The sequence below is a fragment of the Dama dama genome, chromosome 28 (assembly GCF_033118175.1).
Source record: "Dama dama isolate Ldn47 chromosome 28, ASM3311817v1, whole genome shotgun sequence".
In the NCBI taxonomy this organism is placed as follows: domain Eukaryota; kingdom Metazoa; phylum Chordata; class Mammalia; order Artiodactyla; family Cervidae; genus Dama; species Dama dama.
The window spans coordinates 22,756,831-22,773,860 of NC_083708.1; the positions used below are offsets into that span (position 1 = coordinate 22,756,831).

Here is a 17,030-nt window from a genome sequence, read left to right on the forward strand (position 1 = left end):
GCAGTGTTCTTGCCTGGAGAATCCCAGGGACGGCGGAGCCTGGTGGACCGCCGTCTATGGGGTTGCACAGAGTCAGACACGACTGAAGTGACGCAGCAGCAGCAGCAACACTGCTGATGAAACTTCTACAGAGTGTTCTGTCTCAGTTTTCAACTATTTTCATAAGATTTTGCTCTTGATGTTTTATCTAGTATTATATGTGTCCTGTGCAATATGCAGTCTTTTTAATCATATTGAAAATATTTAGAATCTTTTTAGCTAAATAAATAAAGAAAATCCAATTTGCTTATTTGACTCAATGTTTTTATCTGTAAACATGTAACACAGGAACTTAGCCGGTCATTATTGGTTAGTTTTTTTTTTTTTTTAAATACCAAATAAGAAATATTTGTCTGAAGAATATGTCCATTGAGGTAACATTACTTCACAATTACACTAATACCCCAGTTACAGATAACTCATTTCATTGTCAGAAGTTACTGTTAAATTGATTTTTAGGTTAATCTTCCCCCAGGTACAAATATTGTGTACCTTCAAATTGATGTGTTATATCTTATACTGGAAATACTGCTAAGAAAAAAAAATGTTCTTTTCAGTAAAATTTGTGCATGTGCTTTATTCTAATAGTAGTGCTTTCTTAGGTTTAATGATTAGAATTTATAGTTATTTTGTACTGTTTTTATACACCTTCAGAAAATCTAGTCAAGTTGATTTTTCCTTAAATTAAATTGATTTTGCAGTTCTTTCTTTCCTGACTTTTCAGAAGCAAACTTATAAACATTTTAGTTTGTGTTCTTTCTAACCTTCATTCCATAAATCATTATATATTAATATTAATTATCAAATGTTATAGCTTTAAATATTTCATTATGTCAGCCTTTTGTATCTGAAGCACACATTGCTGTGTGTTTGTTCATAGTTGTGGTTAAATCTAGTTTTAAGTGAAGAAACCCTAGATTAATGAAGAAAGACCTCACAGAATTTTTAATTTATTCCCGGTCTTAACCATCACACTTAAATCACCGTATGTGAGGCCAGCTTTGGTGCTTATATAAAACACAGTTCTTGTTCTCAAGGACTTCTACCCTAGTAGAGGAATTACATGTCCAACTCGTCTATAAAACAGAATCAATTTTGAAATGAAAGTTAGTTGAGATCAATTTTTATTTACTTATTTAAATTTGGAAGTCGTCTTGGATTTCTCAGAGTAGTACTTCAAAATACTGCTTTATGTTTGATTTGCTGCTTTTGAGAGTTCAGAGCATGAAGATAGAACAGTAAAATGGACTTTTTTTCCTCGTAAACTTTAAGCCCCTGGGGTCTGATAACACAGTTTTAATGAGAAAAGTAGATTAATTATCTTGAAGGATTTACCTTACTTTATATTCTTCACTCCCAGCTCTCCCAATGGGGAAAGTATCCTGAGATCAGGGATATTCTGTCTAGTAAGCACACAGACATACTGGTTGGCATTTAATGTGTTGAAGTGAATAATTTCATATGTCAGGTGACTCTATATTAGGTGATAGTCTCTCCAAAGATGGGATTTAAGATCTGTCTAGTTTTGTTTTTATGGATAAAATAATTGAGATAGAGAATTGGAAAGTGTATATTGCTTCTTTTTGGAGTAACCTTACATAGGAAAGTTTCAATTTAATAGGACTTTTTTAGTTTAGTTTTTTTAATGCAAACAGATTTTACTAATGTAGGTTATATTCTCTAGAGCAGTGATTCTTAACATTTTTGCCTGTGTGCGTGCTCAGTCACATCAGACTCTTTGCAACCCCATGGACTGCAGCCCACCAGGCTCCTTCTCTCCGTGGAATTTTCCAGCGAAGAATACTGAGGTGGGTTACCATTTCCTCCTTTTGAGGATTCCTTAAAAAAAACTGTTTTTGACACTGTAATAAAAGTGTACCATTCTCCAATAAAATGTAAGATGTAAATTTTGCATTTAATTTGAAGTAATGGACAAATCCCTAAAGCCCATTTTTATATGTATACGTATATGTATATATGTGTAGATCTTACATATATAGACATATATCTTACATATATATACATAAATATAGCTATATATCTTTATTGAGATACAATTCACATATTATGCAATTCACCTATTTAGAATATATGATTCAGTGGTTTTCAGTTCATTCATAGAGCTGTGTAACCATCCTTATAAACGGTTTTTTAAATTGAAGTGTAGTTGATTTAGAAAGTATTAATTTATGCTGTATACAAAGTGATTCAGTTATACACATCTATAAATTTCTTTTTTATATTCTTTTCTGATATGATTTATCATAGGATACTGAATGTAGTTCCCTTTTCTCCACATTCTTTCCACCATTTGTTATTTGTAGAGTTTTTAATAATGGCTATGCTGACCACTGTGAGATAGTACCTCACTGTAGTTTTGATTTGCATTTCTCTAAGAAGTAGTGATGTGGAGCATCTTTTCATGTGCCTATTGGCCATTTGTATTTCTTGTTTGGAGACATGTTGTTTGGAGACGTATTTAGGTCTTCTGCCTGTTTTTTGATTTGTTGTTTGCTTTTTGTTGTTGTTGAGTTGTTTGTATATTTTGGAAATTAAGCCCTTCTCTGTTGCATCATTAGCAGATATTTTCTCCCATTTTGTAAGTTTTCTTTCTTCTTTTATTTTATACAACAAATACTAAAGGAACTTCTCTTGGCATGAAACACAAGATACGGAAAAGACCTACAGAAATAAACCCAGAACAATTAAGAAAATGGTAATAGGATCATACATATTGATAGTTACCTCAAATGTAAATGGATTAAATGCACCAACCAAAAGACATAGACTGATTGGGTAGATGAAAACATGTGCATGTATGCATTCCACTTACCCCATCACTCTACTTAACCCCCTAAATTGTATGTAATTATTTTATATTATTTTATGTTGTTAGGTTAATCATGTTTCCGTTATAGCTTGAAATTGTAATTATCTTTTATTTTTTGTCTGGCTGTTGATTGTGAAAATTGATAAACATCTTTTACTGTTGTGATTATGTAACTGTTATTCACTTAATACCATTGTAGCATGATTGGTTAACAGAAAATAATAGAATTCTCTACCACTACAACTATCATTTAATAGAAAAATAAAATATGTGGTGTTTTGTGAATGATATTTTTCACTTAGCATAATGTTTTCAAAGTTCATCCATGTTGTCATATGTATCAGCACTTCATTCCTTTTTATAGTTGAATAATATTCCATTGTTTTTTATTTATTCATCCATCAGTTGGTGGACATTTGATTTGTTTCCCCTTCTTGGTTATTGTGAATAATGCTTCTTTGTATATTAATGTACAAGTTTTTGTGTGAACATGTTTTCATCTCTTGTGTATGTGTACCATACCCAGGAGTAGCACTGCTGGGTTGTATGGTAATTCTATGTTTAACGTTTTGAGAACTGCCAGACTACTTTCCAAAGCAGTTGCACCAATTTACAGTCCCACCAGCAGTGTACCAGCATACCAGTTTCTCCATATCTTTGTCAGTACTTACTGTCTTTTTTATTTTAGCAATCCTAGTGTGAGTGAAATATTTTGTGGTTCTGATTTGCATTTTCCTGATGGTTAATGACGTTGAGTATCACTTCATGTAATTATTGACCATTCATGTATCTTCCTTGGGGAAATGACTATTCAGATTCTTTACCCATTTTATTTTTATTTTATTTTTTTTCATTTATTTTTATTAGTTGGAGGCTAATTACTTCACAACATTGCAGTGGGTATTGTCATACATTGACATGAATCAGCCATGGAGTTACATGTATTCCCCATCTCGATCCCGCCTCCCACCTCCCTCTCCACCCGATTCCTCTGGGTCTTCCCAGTGCACCAGCTCCGAGCACTTGTCTCATGCATCCAACCTGGGCTGGTGATCTGTTTCACCCTTGATAGTATACATGCTGTTCTCTCAAAACATCCCATCCTCGCCTTCTCCCACAGAGTCCAAAAGTCTGTTCTGTACATCTTTGTCTCTTTTTCTATTTTGCATATAGGGTTATCATGACCATCTTTCTAAATTTCATATATATATGTTAGTATGCTGTAATGTTCTTTATCTTTCTGGCTTACTTCACTCTGTATAATGGGCTCCAGTTTCATCCATCTCATTAGAACTGATTCAAATGAATTCTTTTTAACAGCTGAGTAATATTCCATGGTGTATATGTACCACAGCTTCCTTATCCATTCGTCTGCTGATGGGCATCTAGGTTGCTTCCATGTCCTGGCTATTATAAACAGTGCTGCGAAGAACATTGGGGTGCACGTGTCTCTTTCAGATCTGGTTTCCTCAGTGTGTATGCCCAGAAGTGGTATTGCTGGGTCATATGGCAGTTCTATTTCCAGTTTTTTAAGAAATCTCCACACTGTTTTCCATAGTGGCTGTACTAGTTTGCATTCCCACCAACAGTGTAAGAGGGTTCCCTTTTCTCCACACCCTCGCCAGCATTTATTGCTTGTAGACTTTTGGATAGCAGCCATCCTGACTGGTGTGTAATGGTACCTCATTGTGGTTTTGATTTGCATTTGTCTGATAATGAGTGATGTTGAGCATCTTTTCATGCGTTTGTTAGCCATCTGTATGTCTTCTTTGGAGAAATGTCTGTTTAGTTCTTTGGCCTATTTTTTGATTGGGTCATTAATTTTTCTGGAATTGAGCTGCAGGAGTTGCTTGTATATTTTTGAGATTAATCCTTTGTCTGTTGCTTTGTTTGCTATTATTTTCTCCCATTCTGAAGACTGTCTTTTCACCTTACTTATAGTTTCCTTTGTAGTGCAAAAGCTTTTAAGTTTCATTAGGTCCCATTTGTTTATTTTTGCTTTTATTTCCAATATTCTCAGAGGTGGGTCATAGAGGATCCTGCTGTGATTCATGTCGGAGTGTTTTGCCTATGTTCTCCTCTAGGAGTTTTATAGTTTCTGGGCTTACATTTAGATCTTTAATCCATTTTGAGTTTATTTTTGTGTATGGTGTTAGAAAGTGTTCTAGTTTCATTCTTTTACAAGTGGTTGACCAGTTTTCCCAGCACCACTTGTTAAAGAGGTTGTCTTTTTTCCATTGTATATCCTTGCCTCCTTTGTCAAAGATAAGGTGTCCATAGGTTCGTGGATTTATCTCTGGGCTTTCTATTCTGTTCCATTGATCTATATTTCTGTCTTTGTGCCAGTACCATACTGTCTTGATGACTGTGGCTTTGTAGTAGAGTCTGAAGTCAGGCAGGTTGATTCCTCCAGTTCCATTCTTCTTTCTCAAGATTACTTTGGCTATTCGAGGTTTTTTGTATTTCCATACAAATTGTGAAATTCTTTGTTCTAGTTCTGTGAAAAATACCGTTGGTAGCTTGATAGGGATTGCATTGAATCTATAGATTGCTTTGGGTAGAATAGCCATTTTGACAATATTGATTCTTCCAATCCATGAACACGGTATGTTTCTCCATCTGTTTGTGTCCTCTTTGATTTCTTTCATCTCCCCTCCTCCATCCCAGCCCCAGTCCCCGCCCGCACCAGTGGGGTGCGTGCGCCTTCTGCCCTCCGCGTCCCCAGCCCCAGTCCCCGCCTGCACCAGTGGGGTGCGTGCGCCTTCTGCCCTCCGCGTCCCCAGCCCCAGTCCCCACCCACGCCGGTCGGGTGCCTGCACCCTGTGTCTCACAGCAACCCTCCCGGCAGATGTTGACCATCCAGAATCTCAGGAGGTCTTTGATTAGAAACTGGAGGCCTGTTTGCATTGCGGTAGGGGATGCGGTCCTTGGCCCTTTCTCCTCCCCACTGCCTCCGTCGGGGCTGGGCTGGGCCGGTCTGCAGCCTGCGAGCTCTTCTCTGGACTTGCTCGGTCCCTTTGTTCTGCAAACGGCCGGCAGTGTGTTTGGGTGGGTTAATTATCTCTCTCTATTTTGCTATCCCACAGTTTAAGTTGGTAACTCACAAAAGCTCCCTCCGATTGTCCTCAGGGCACTCAGGCCCGGTCCTTACCCTAAGCAATGCCGCCTGCTCCTCTCCGGTCCGCCCCCACTTGCTGGTGGCGGATGCAGGCGTCTGGGGTACTTTTCTTCTGGGAGTTGCTTTTAGGCACGTAATCTGTGGGTTTTATTTATTGTTCCCCTCCCAGTCAGGTTGCCCTCCGAGATTCAAAAACTTCCACCAGACCCACCAGTGCGAGGGTTTCCTGGTGTTTGGAAACTTCCTCTATTAAGACTCCCTTCCCGGGACGGATCTCCATCCTTAGCTCTTTTGTCTCTCTTTTTATCTTTTATATTTTGTCCTACCTCCTTTCTAAGACAATGGGTTGCTTTTCTGGGCGCCTGATGACCTCAGCTAGCGATCGGAAGTTGTTTTGCGAAGTTTGCTCTGCGTTCAATTATTCTTTTGATGAATTCGTAGGAGAGAAAGTGGTCTCCCTGTCCTATTCCTCCACCATCTTGGCTCCTCCCCCTCTTTACCCATTTTAAATTATTTGTCCTTTTATTATTGATTTGTAAGTGTTCTTTATTTATATGATTCAAGTGTCTCATCAGAAATATGGGAGATATATTTTCTTCCATTCTGTCAGTTGCCTTTTTACTTTGTTGATGACATCTTTTGAAGCACAAAGGTATTTCTTTACTTTTTTTTTTTTAAGATTTATCGATTTATTTTATCTACAGCTGCTCTGGGTCTTTGTTGCTATTTGAGGGCTTTCTCTAGTTGCAGGGAGGTGGAGCTACTCTTTGTTGTAGCTCATGGGCTTCTCATTGAGTGGCTTCTCTTGTTGCAGAGCATGGGCTCTAGGCTCGCAGACTTCAGTAGTTGTGGCACACAGCTAAGTTGTCCCGCATGCAGCATTTGGGATCTTCCCAGATCAGGGATCAAACCCATGTCCACTGCACTGGCAGGCAGATTTTTAACCACTGGACCACTAGGGAAGCCCAAGCACAAAGGTTTTTCATTTTGATGAAGTCCAGTTCATTTCTTTCCCCTTGCTTATGGTTGTATTGCTTGTAGTGCTTTTAGTATTATTTCTGAGAAATCCTAAGAAGGCCTAGAATAAATCATGAGAATTTATTCTTGTATTTTCTCCTAAGAGTTTTATAGTTCCAGCTATTAAATTTAGATGATTCATTTTGAAGTGGTTTTTATGTAGGTGTGGGAAAGATTTTTTGATGTTGACTGTTTTTAAAGTCTTTATTGAATTTGTTACAATACTGCTTGTTTTATGTTTGGTTTTTTGGCCCTGAGGTGCGTGGGATCTCAACTCCTCAACCAGGGATAGAACCCACACCCCAGGCATTGGAAGGCAAACTGTTAACCACTGGACCACCTGGGAAGTCCCCACATTGATTTTTTTTAACTAAATAATTTATTTATTGACCATGTTGGGTCCCTGCTGCATTGTGCAGGCTTCCCATTGTGGTGGCTTCTCGTGCTGTAGAGTACATGCTCTAGTTGCGGGCTCAGTAGTTGCAGCTGGCGGGCTCTAGGTGCGAGCTCAGTAGTTACGGCGCGTGGGCTTAGTTGCCCTTCGTCACGTGGGATCCTCCCCAACCAGGGATCAAACCTTTGTCCCCTGCGTTGCAGGGTAGATTGTTGACCACTGGACCACCAGGATCCTCCCACATTGATTTTACAATTGAGCCTCAATTAAATCCTTGTTAGTACTCTGTGTTAAGTTATCTGTTCTACTGCTGTGTAGCTATTACTCCCCAACTCAGTGGCCTAGGGCAGCAGAATTTCTGTAGATCATGAATTCAAGAGGCTTAGCTGTGTAGTTCCGGCATACAGTCTCCCATGAAATCAGTCAAGATGTCAGTTGGTACTACAGTCAAATCAAGACTTGCCTGGGGATGAAGGATCTTCTTCGAAGATGGCTCACTCACAAGGCTGTTGGCAGAAAGCCTCGGTTCCCTACCACAGGAACGTCTCCATAAGGCTCTTTGAAGTGTCCTTGTGCTCTTGCAGCTGGCTTTGCCCGGAGCCTGTGACCTAACAGAGAGAGAGCAGGGACGAAGCTAAAGTGCTTTTATGACCTAGTCTTGGCCATTACACATTGTCACTTCTACCTTATTAATTTCATTAGAACTGAGTCCCAGAATCCAGCCCAAGGGACTGGAAAATTAGGCACTGATTTTTTAAAGTAATATCAAAGAATTTGTGGACATATTTTAAACTATCACATATACTTGTCAGTCTTATTAGAAGTTTTTTTTTGTTTGCTGGGCCTCCGTTGCTTTGCGGGGTTTTCTTTAGTTGCGACGAGCAGGGCTAGCGCAGGCTTCTCATTATGGTGGCCTCTCTTGTTGTGGAGCGTGGGCTCTAGGACACGTGGGTTTCAGTAGTTGGGGCACCATGGGCTCAGTAGTTGTGGTTCCCAGGCTCTAGAGCACAATTTCAATAATTGTGGTGCACGGGCTTAATTTCTCTGAGGCATGTGGGGTCTTCCTGGATAAGGAATCAAACCTGTGTCTCCTGCGTTAGCAGGCAGATTCTTTACCACTGAGCCACTAGGGAAGCCCGGTTTTATTAGAAGTTTTATTAGTTCCAAAAAGCTGATGTTCTTTCATACTATATGCCCATACTTTTATTGCTTAATAAAATAAGATGATCTCTAAGTCATTCCTTTTTTTTTTTTTTCTATTGTTGTTTTTAAAGTCCCTGATGTTTCTAATCTAACCAGTCTTACTACATTTTAGGATCAAAACAAGGAAGAGGTGTATGTGTATCAGAAGTGTTATATTGGAAAATATGACAGAGAAATAACATGGTTTTAATTTGAACTAAGTGCAGGAATATTTCCTACTTCTTCGTAAACCCGAAGTTCTCACAGCCATTTCTCCAGTTCCTAGGAAGGAACACATGAGTAGTTATGTCTGAAGCTGTCTTTGAATACTTCCATGACCCTGAATGCTAGCTGCCTAGAGTGTTGATCACTTCTAACTCAAAACACATTTTAAAGTTAGCCATTAGCTCTGAACCTATTTTAATACTTTCCTTTGTAACTTTGGTTCCTCCTGCACACTTTGTTTTTGTAGGTAATGATTTTACATGACTTTGGAATTGGTCTCTAGGAGGACGCTGTGGGAGGATGAACACAGAAGAGCTGGAGTTATTGAGTGACTCCAAATACAGGAACTATGTAGCTGCAGTTGACAAAGCACTGAAGAATTTTGAATACTCCAGTGAGTGGGCGGATTTGATATCAGCACTTGGAAAACTTAATAAGGTATGTCTGTCTTGCTCATTTCATAAGAAGGGATAAAAATCAGAAATCTGCATCTGTATTTTCTGGATTTCTCTGAACCTTGAAGTAAAGAATTTAAAAACATAAACTCAGAATTACTATTTTAAAATTCTCCAATCTAGAACATTTTCCTCTTTATTTTTTATTTTTTAATTGGAGGATAATTGCTTTACAATGTTGTGTTGCTTCCTGCCATACAACAATGAGAATCAGTTATAATTATATATGACTCCTCCTTCCTGAGCCCCTCTCTCCACTCCCTATCCCACCCCTCCAGGCCATCACAGAGTGCCAGGCTGAATTACTTTTGATTGTGCTATTTTACATCATTAATTGCATGCCTTTGTAGTTAGGCTTTTTTTTTTTTTTTTTTTGCTTTTTTGAGGCCAAAACCACAACAGTACTTGAAAAATATAGTTAATCTATTATTACATATAAATGCAAGATTAGGAAACAAATATGCTAACCGTGAAGGTTAACAAGTTTTTATAATTGAGTATCAGATATGGTTCTGGAGTTCCTGGCAGCAAAATGAAGAGCTGCACATGGAAAGCAGTAACTGCTGTGTCCTTTCCAAATGGAATATAGCATTAAAGAAATATTTTATATCCAGGCAGTTCTTAGTTAGAGTCAGTGCTTTTTACAAAAGTGACAAACAGTTGCTTAGGCCTTGGAGCTAGGCCTTGAATGATCCTTCTTGACATGTCTGGTTTTTATCCACTGTTAATACGGTGGCATCGCTGCTCAACTCGTAGCTTTGGATTTTGAACCCCCCCCCCTTTTTTTTAAAACACCTTACATCAAAATTTTCTCACTTCATACCCATAGTTTTGATATTGGGGGCTTCTTTAGGTTTGTTTTTAATAGCATGTATTGAATACGAATACTTCTAAATATTAAGTGGACCAGGGGAACAGATAGGAAAAGTGAGCTCTTCTCGTAACTATTTTAACATCAGACAGTTTATCATACAGTTTGTCCTGAAATACATTTCAAGGACAATAGTTTCAACTTTAATACTTACTATAGATAATTACCCTGATAATTTAAAAAGAAAAACTTCTGTTTTAAATGTGCCATGGATTTATCTTAAAATGATATGCACAAACTTCTTTTTGACATGTTGACTTCTGAAATTTATCATTTGAGGTTTGATAAATTCTCAAAATTTTTACAATATCCCCAAGAAATTGCATCTAAAAGTATGAGTTTGTTTAAAGGTAGCTAGGTTTTTATTTATCTTGAAGAGTCTCTTTTCTGAAGACAGTAGAAACTTAGGCTTGTAAAAAGCTTTTTACACTTTTGTAAAAGGCACTGACTATAACTAAGAACTGCCTGGATGTAAAATGTATGTTTGGGGCTTCCCAGGTGGTACCAGTGGTAAAGAACCCACCTGCCAATGCAGGAGATGTAAGAGATGTGGGTTCCATCCCCGGGTTGGATAGAGGAGGAAATGGCAACCCACTCCAGTATCCTTGCCTGGAGAATCCCATGGACAGAGGAACTTGGTAGGCTACAGTCCATGGGGTCGAAAAGAGTCGGACACAACTGAGCGACTGACACGCTACTAGCAGGAACTGTGTGTAAAAGCAGTTCATTAAACTTTGGAAATTAATTTGCCTAATTAAGTACATAATTAATTTTTTATAGTTATCAATATCATGAAAACAGATTTCACTGTATCCAGATACCGCAACATAGGATATGCAGTGCATCAGTGAAACTTACCTAAAGTCATGGTGATACAAGGCAAGGGTTATATATGTATGAATTTGTTGCAGATAGTCTAAATAAGTTTTAGTTTAAAATTTTATCATTTATTAATATACTAAATTTTGACCTTATTTATACAAGTTTTCTAACTCAAATGATTTTGGAAAATCGTGCTGTATTTTGCTTTATTAAAAACTTTTATTTGGTATTAGTAGAATTTCTTTATTGAAGCATTTTGTGTTATAGATCATTAACTTTCCTTCTACAGAGGTACTGCTGGTAATAATTATTTATATTTTTCTTTCAAATATGTGTAAATATTGATTCTTTGCCCCTACATCTAAAATTCAAATTAATGTTTTAGAAATGGAAGGCAGCTAGTTTAAAAAAAATTTTTTTTGTAGTTGAATTCCTATTGATATTGTGCCCTTGATTTACTTTGCATTTGTAAGTCTAATTTTATTTGTATTGGTTACATCCAATTTCAGACTGGATTGAAGGCTTGTAGTGGGAAGACCATTGAAAATGATATATCTAAGCGGACCTCAGACCCTTCAGTTTTTTATTTTTTTTATGAACTGGAAGGATCTAGTGCTCTGCTTTTGTACTGCCTTTGGCAGAATATTCATTTTATATATTTTAACCCCAGTTCTATATTTTCTAAAGTAGAGGAGTTCTTTTGTGTTTCATCTCAATTCCAGTTCTCATCTATTGTACCATATTCGTTCTGAATGTTTATTTTCTACTACTAGCATTTTGCCATAATACTCTGAAGAACTTCATTTATAAGTCTTCTACTATTTAAATAAATTAATTTCCTTTGGGTGGTATTTGTGAGCTTACATCGTCTATAAATTCTACCTTGACAATCTTTTCTAAAGAAATGTGGCGGTTGAATAAATACAGCAATATCTATTTGTTCCTATTGGGAAATGAGTAAAAGCAAATGGACAAATATAATCTCATGTGTGTTCTTCCTGTAATATGATATACTACTGCAGTGGTTGTTCCTCTTCCAACTACATATTTTTGTTGAGGTTCAGTTTTCTAAATATATTTCGAACAGTGTATCAAAAAAAAAAAAAAAAAAGGTTGAAGGCTGTTAAAAGATTTGCAAAAATCTAAATCAGTACCTTTCTTCTGAGCAAATTTATTTTGGAAAATACTATTATTTTTCATTAAAATGTTATTCCTGTTTACATGTTACAAGTTGATTTTTTTAACAAATTAGTAAACATTTTTAAATCCTAAATTTTCAATCTAGTTTTACTAATGTAACTGACAAAAACAAAAGTTTTTTTACACCCTCTATAATTTTTTCTCCTTCGAAGTCCTATATCAAGGATTTTTGATAATACTATGCCAGAAAATGGAAGTAAATGAAATGCAATATTCTTTCTCAACTGAATTAAGATGTTTTCTTCAAGGTTTTACAAAATAATGCAAAATACCAAGTAGTACCCAAAAAGCTGACCATAGGCAAGCGCCTAGCTCAATGTCTACATCCAGCATTACCGGGTGGAGTTCATCGGAAGGCACTTGAAACATATGAAATTATCTTCAAAATCATTGGACCTAAGCGACTTGCCAAAGATCTCTTTTTATATAGGTGAGATAATTTTACTATGTATTTGCATGTAAATAAAGTATTTTTAAACTTTTATATGTTTTTTGCAGTAAAAGCTAAACAATTGAAAACTCCTTAATGATGAAAGTTTTCAGTATCATCATAATTATTTTGACAAAAAAGTACATTAGAAAAATTTACCTAAATTTAAAAGCATTGTGTTTTATTTATTTATTTATGGCTCACTGTGCAGCTTGTGAGATCTTAGTTCCCTGACAGGATCAAACCTGGATCCCCTGGAATGGAAGCACAGAGTCTTAACCACTTAACCACCGGGGAAATCCCAGTACTCTGCAGTTTTACTGTGATGTATTCCTGCCTGGAGAATCCCGTGGACAGAGGAGCCTGGCGGGCTGCAGTCCATGGGGTTGCAAAGAGTCAGACATGACTGAGCGACGAGCACAACATTTAGATAAATGGGCTTCCCTGGTGACTCAGACGGTAAAGAATCTGCCAACAATTTGGGAGACCCAAGTTAGATCCCTGGGTTGGGAAGTCCCCTGGAGGAGGGCATGGCAACCCCCTCCAGTATTCTTGCCTGGAGAATCCTATGGACTGAGGAGTCTGGTAGTCTACAGCCCATAGGGTCACAAAGAGTCGGACATAAGTGAGCAATTATCACTTTCACCTTTTGTTTATCCTGGTTGGGATTCATTGAGATTTTAAAATATGTGAATCAGTGTTATGTATGTTCAGTCCCTAAGTTGTATTCAATTCTGCAACCCCATGGACTGTAACACACCAGGCTCCTCTATTCTGTATCTCCTGGAGCTTGCTCAGATTTATGTACATTCAGTCAGTGATGCTATTTAACTATCTCATCCTCTGCCAACCCCTTCTCCTTTGCCTTTGACCTTTCCCAGCCAGCATCAGGGTCTTTTCCAGTGAGTCTGCTCTTCCCATCAGATGGCCACAGTATTGGAGCTTCAGCTTCAACATCAGTCCTTCCAACGAATTAAATATTCATTCAACGCTGAAGGTTGAATTGACTGGTTTGAACTCCTTGAAGTCCAAGGGACTCTCAAGAGTCTTCTTCAGTACCACAATTCAAAAGCATCAATCCTTTTTTTTTTTTTTTCTATTTATTTTTATTAGTTGGAGGTTAATTACTTTACAATATTGTAGTGGTTTTTGCCATACATTAACATGAGTCAGCCATGGATTTACACGTATTCCCCATCTCGATCCCCCCTCCCACCTCCCTCTCCACCTGATCCCTCTGGGTCTTCCCAGTGCACCAGCCCTGAGCACTTGTCTCATGCATCCATCCTGGGCTGGTGATCTGTTTCACCCTTGATAATATACATGTTTCGAAAAAGCATCAATTCTTTAGCGCTCAGCCTTCCTTATGTTTCAACTCTCAAATATCCATACATGACTACTGGAAAAACCATAGCTTTGACTATACAGAACTTTGTCAGCAAAGTAATATCTCTGCTTTTTAATATGATGTGTAGGTTTGTAATAACTTTCCTTTCAAGGACTGCGTGCTGTGCTTAGTCACTCAGTCATGTCCGACTCTTTGCGACCCCATGGCCTGTAGCCCATCAGGCTCCTCTGTCCATGGGGATTCTCTAGGCAAGAATACTGGAGTGGGTTGCCATGCCCTCCTCCAGAGGACCTTCCCAAACCAGGTCTCCCACATTGCAGGTGGATTCTTTATCCACTGAACCACCAGGGAACAAGTGTCTATTAATTTCATGGCTGCAATCACTGCACACAGTGATTTTGGAACCCAGGAAAATAACTGTCACTGCTTCCACATTTTCTCCTTCTGTTTACCATGAAGTGATGGGACTGGTTGCCATGATCTTAGTTTTGTTAATGTTGTTTCAAGCCAGTATTTTTACTCTCCTCTTTCACTCTCATCAAGAGGCTCTTTAGTTCCTCTTCACTTTCTGCTATTAGAATGATATCATCTGCAGTGTCTGAGGTTGTTGATTTCTCCCAGCAATCTTGATTTTAGCTTGTGATTCATTGAGCCTGGCATTTCGCACGATGTACTCTGCATATAAGTTAAATAAGCAGGGTGACAATATACAGCCTTGTACTCCTTTTCCAATTTGAAACCGTTCAGCTATGCCATGTCTAGTTCTAACTGTTGCTTCTTGACCTACAGGTTTTTCAGGAGACAGGTAAGGTGGTCTGGTATTCCCGTCTCTAAGAATTTTCCAGTTTGTTGTCATACAGTCAAAGGCTTTAGTGTAGTCAGTGAAGCAGAAGTAGATGTTTTTCTAGAATTCCCTTGCTTTCTCCGTGATCCAGCAAATGTTGGCAATTTGATCTCTGGTTCCTCTGCCTTTTCCAAACCTAGCTTGTACATCTGGAAGTTCTCAGTTTATGTACTCCTGAGACTGAGCTTGAAGGATTTTGAGCTTTACCTAGCTCGCATGTGAAATGAGTGCAGTTGTCTGGTAGTTTGAACTTTCTTTGGCATTTCCCTTCTTTGAAATTGGTATGAAAACTGACTGTTTATGGTCCTAAGGCCACTGCTGAATTTTCCAAATTACTAACATATTGAGTGCAGCACTTTAACAACAACATTATCTTTTAGAATTTTAAATAGCTCATCAGGAATTATGTTACCTCCACTAGTTCTGTTTGTGGTGATGCTTCCTAAGGCCTATTTGACTTTACACTCCAGGGTATCCAGCTCTAGGTGATGGACCACACCATCATGGTTATTCATGTCATTATGACTTCTTTGGTACAGTTCTTCTGTGTATTCTTGCCACCTCTTCTTAATCTCTTCTACTTCTGTTAGGTCCTTACCGTTTCTGTCCTTTATCATGTCCTTCCTTGCATGAAATATTATCTTGGTATCTCTAATTTTCTTGAAGAGATCTCTAGTCTTTCCCGTTCTATTTAATAGTTTTCTTGTATTTCTTTGCATTGTTTACCTAAGAAGGCTTTCTTATCTCTCCTTGCTATTCTCTGAAACTCTACCTTCAGTTTATCTTTCTCTTTGTCCCTTGACTTTCACTTCTCTTCTTTTCTGTTATTTGTAAAGCCTCCTCAGACAACCATTTTGCCTTCTTGCATTTCTTTTTCCTGGTCATGGTTTTGGTCAGTGCCTCCTATATGATGTTATGAACCTCTGTTGATCATTCTTCAGGCACTCTGTCTACCAGATCTGATTTCTTGCATCTATTTGTCACCTCCATTGTATAATCATAAGGGATTTGATTTAGGTCATACCTGAATAGCTTAATGGTTTTCCTTTCTTCCATTTAAGCCTGAATTTTCCAATAAGGAGCTCATGATATAAGCCACAGTCAGCTCCAGGTCTTGTTTTTGCTGACTGTAGAGAGCTTCTCCATCTTCAGCTGCAAAGAACATAATCAGTCTGATTTTGATACTGACCATCTGGTGGTATCCATGTATAAAGTTGTCTCTTGGATTGTTGGAAAAGGGTGTTTGCTATGTCCAGCATGCTGTCTTGACAAAACTCCGTTAGCCTTTGCCCTGCTTCATTTTGTACTCTAAGGTCAAACTGGCCTGTTATTATGGATCTCTCTTCCCACTTTTGCATTCCAATCCCCTGTGATGAAAAAGACATCTTTTTTTTGGTGTTAGTTCTAGAAGGTCTTGTAGGTTTTCTTGGAATCTGTCAACTTCAGCTTCTTCGGCATCAGTGGTTGGGGCGTAGACTTGGATTACTGTGATGTAGAATGGTTTGCCTTGGAAACAAACCAAGACCCTCCTTTTGTTTTTGAGATTGCACCCAAGTACTGCATTTCAGACTCTTTTGTTGATTATGAGTGCTATTGCATTTCTTCTAAGAGGTTCTTGCCCACAGTAGTAGATGCAATGGTCATCTGAATTAAATTCACCCATTCCAGTCCATTTTAGTTCACTGATTCCTAAGATGTCTGTGTTCACTCTTGCCATCTTTTGCCTGACTTCATCCAGTTTACCTCGATTCGTGAACCTAGCATTCCAGGTTCCTGTGCACCATTTTTCTTTACAGTGTTGGACTTTACTTTCTCTACCAGACACATCCATAACTGAGCATCATTTCTGCTTTGGCCCAGCCGCTTTATTCTTTCCAGAGCTATCAGTTATTACCTTCTACTCTTCCCCAGTAGCATGTTGGACAGTTTCCAACCTGGAGGGGCTCCTCTTCCGGTGCCACATGTTTTTGCCTTTTTATATGATTCATGGGGTTCTCATGACAAAAACACTGGAATGGGTTGCCATTCCCTCCCCCAGTGGACCACGTTTTGTCAGAACTCTTCATTATGACCCATCTGTCTCTGGTGGCCCTGCACGGCTTGGCTCATAGCTTCTTTGAGTTGCACAACTGTCTTCACCACAACAAGACCATGATCCGTGAATGGGTTTGAGTCAATACCTTTCATCAATTCTGGAGTCTTTTTAAATCGCCTTTACTCTATCTATTCTCTCTTCCTTTTTTGGAGCTGTGATT

At 38.2% G+C, this 17,030-nt stretch overlaps 1 protein-coding gene across 7 annotated transcripts in view; it reads left to right on the top strand.

The window, feature by feature from the left end:
- The window catches only part of DOP1A (DOP1 leucine zipper like protein A), a 131,067-nt gene that overhangs the window by 30,037 nt on the left and 84,000 nt on the right, over positions 1-17,030 (top strand). For 6 of the 7 annotated variants that reach the window (XR_009690979.1, XM_061131916.1, XM_061131917.1 and 3 more), the window contains exons 2-3: positions 9,053-9,243; positions 12,402-12,583. Coding sequence is in view for 5 of the 7 variants with exons in the window: in XM_061131916.1 (XP_060987899.1) it covers positions 9,106-9,243; positions 12,402-12,583 (320 nt within the window). In the remaining 2 variants the exon portion in view is untranslated. Of the gene's footprint in view, positions 1-9,052; positions 9,244-12,401; positions 12,584-17,030 lie in introns of those variants that run through there. The other variant, XM_061131919.1, reaches the window with a different exon arrangement.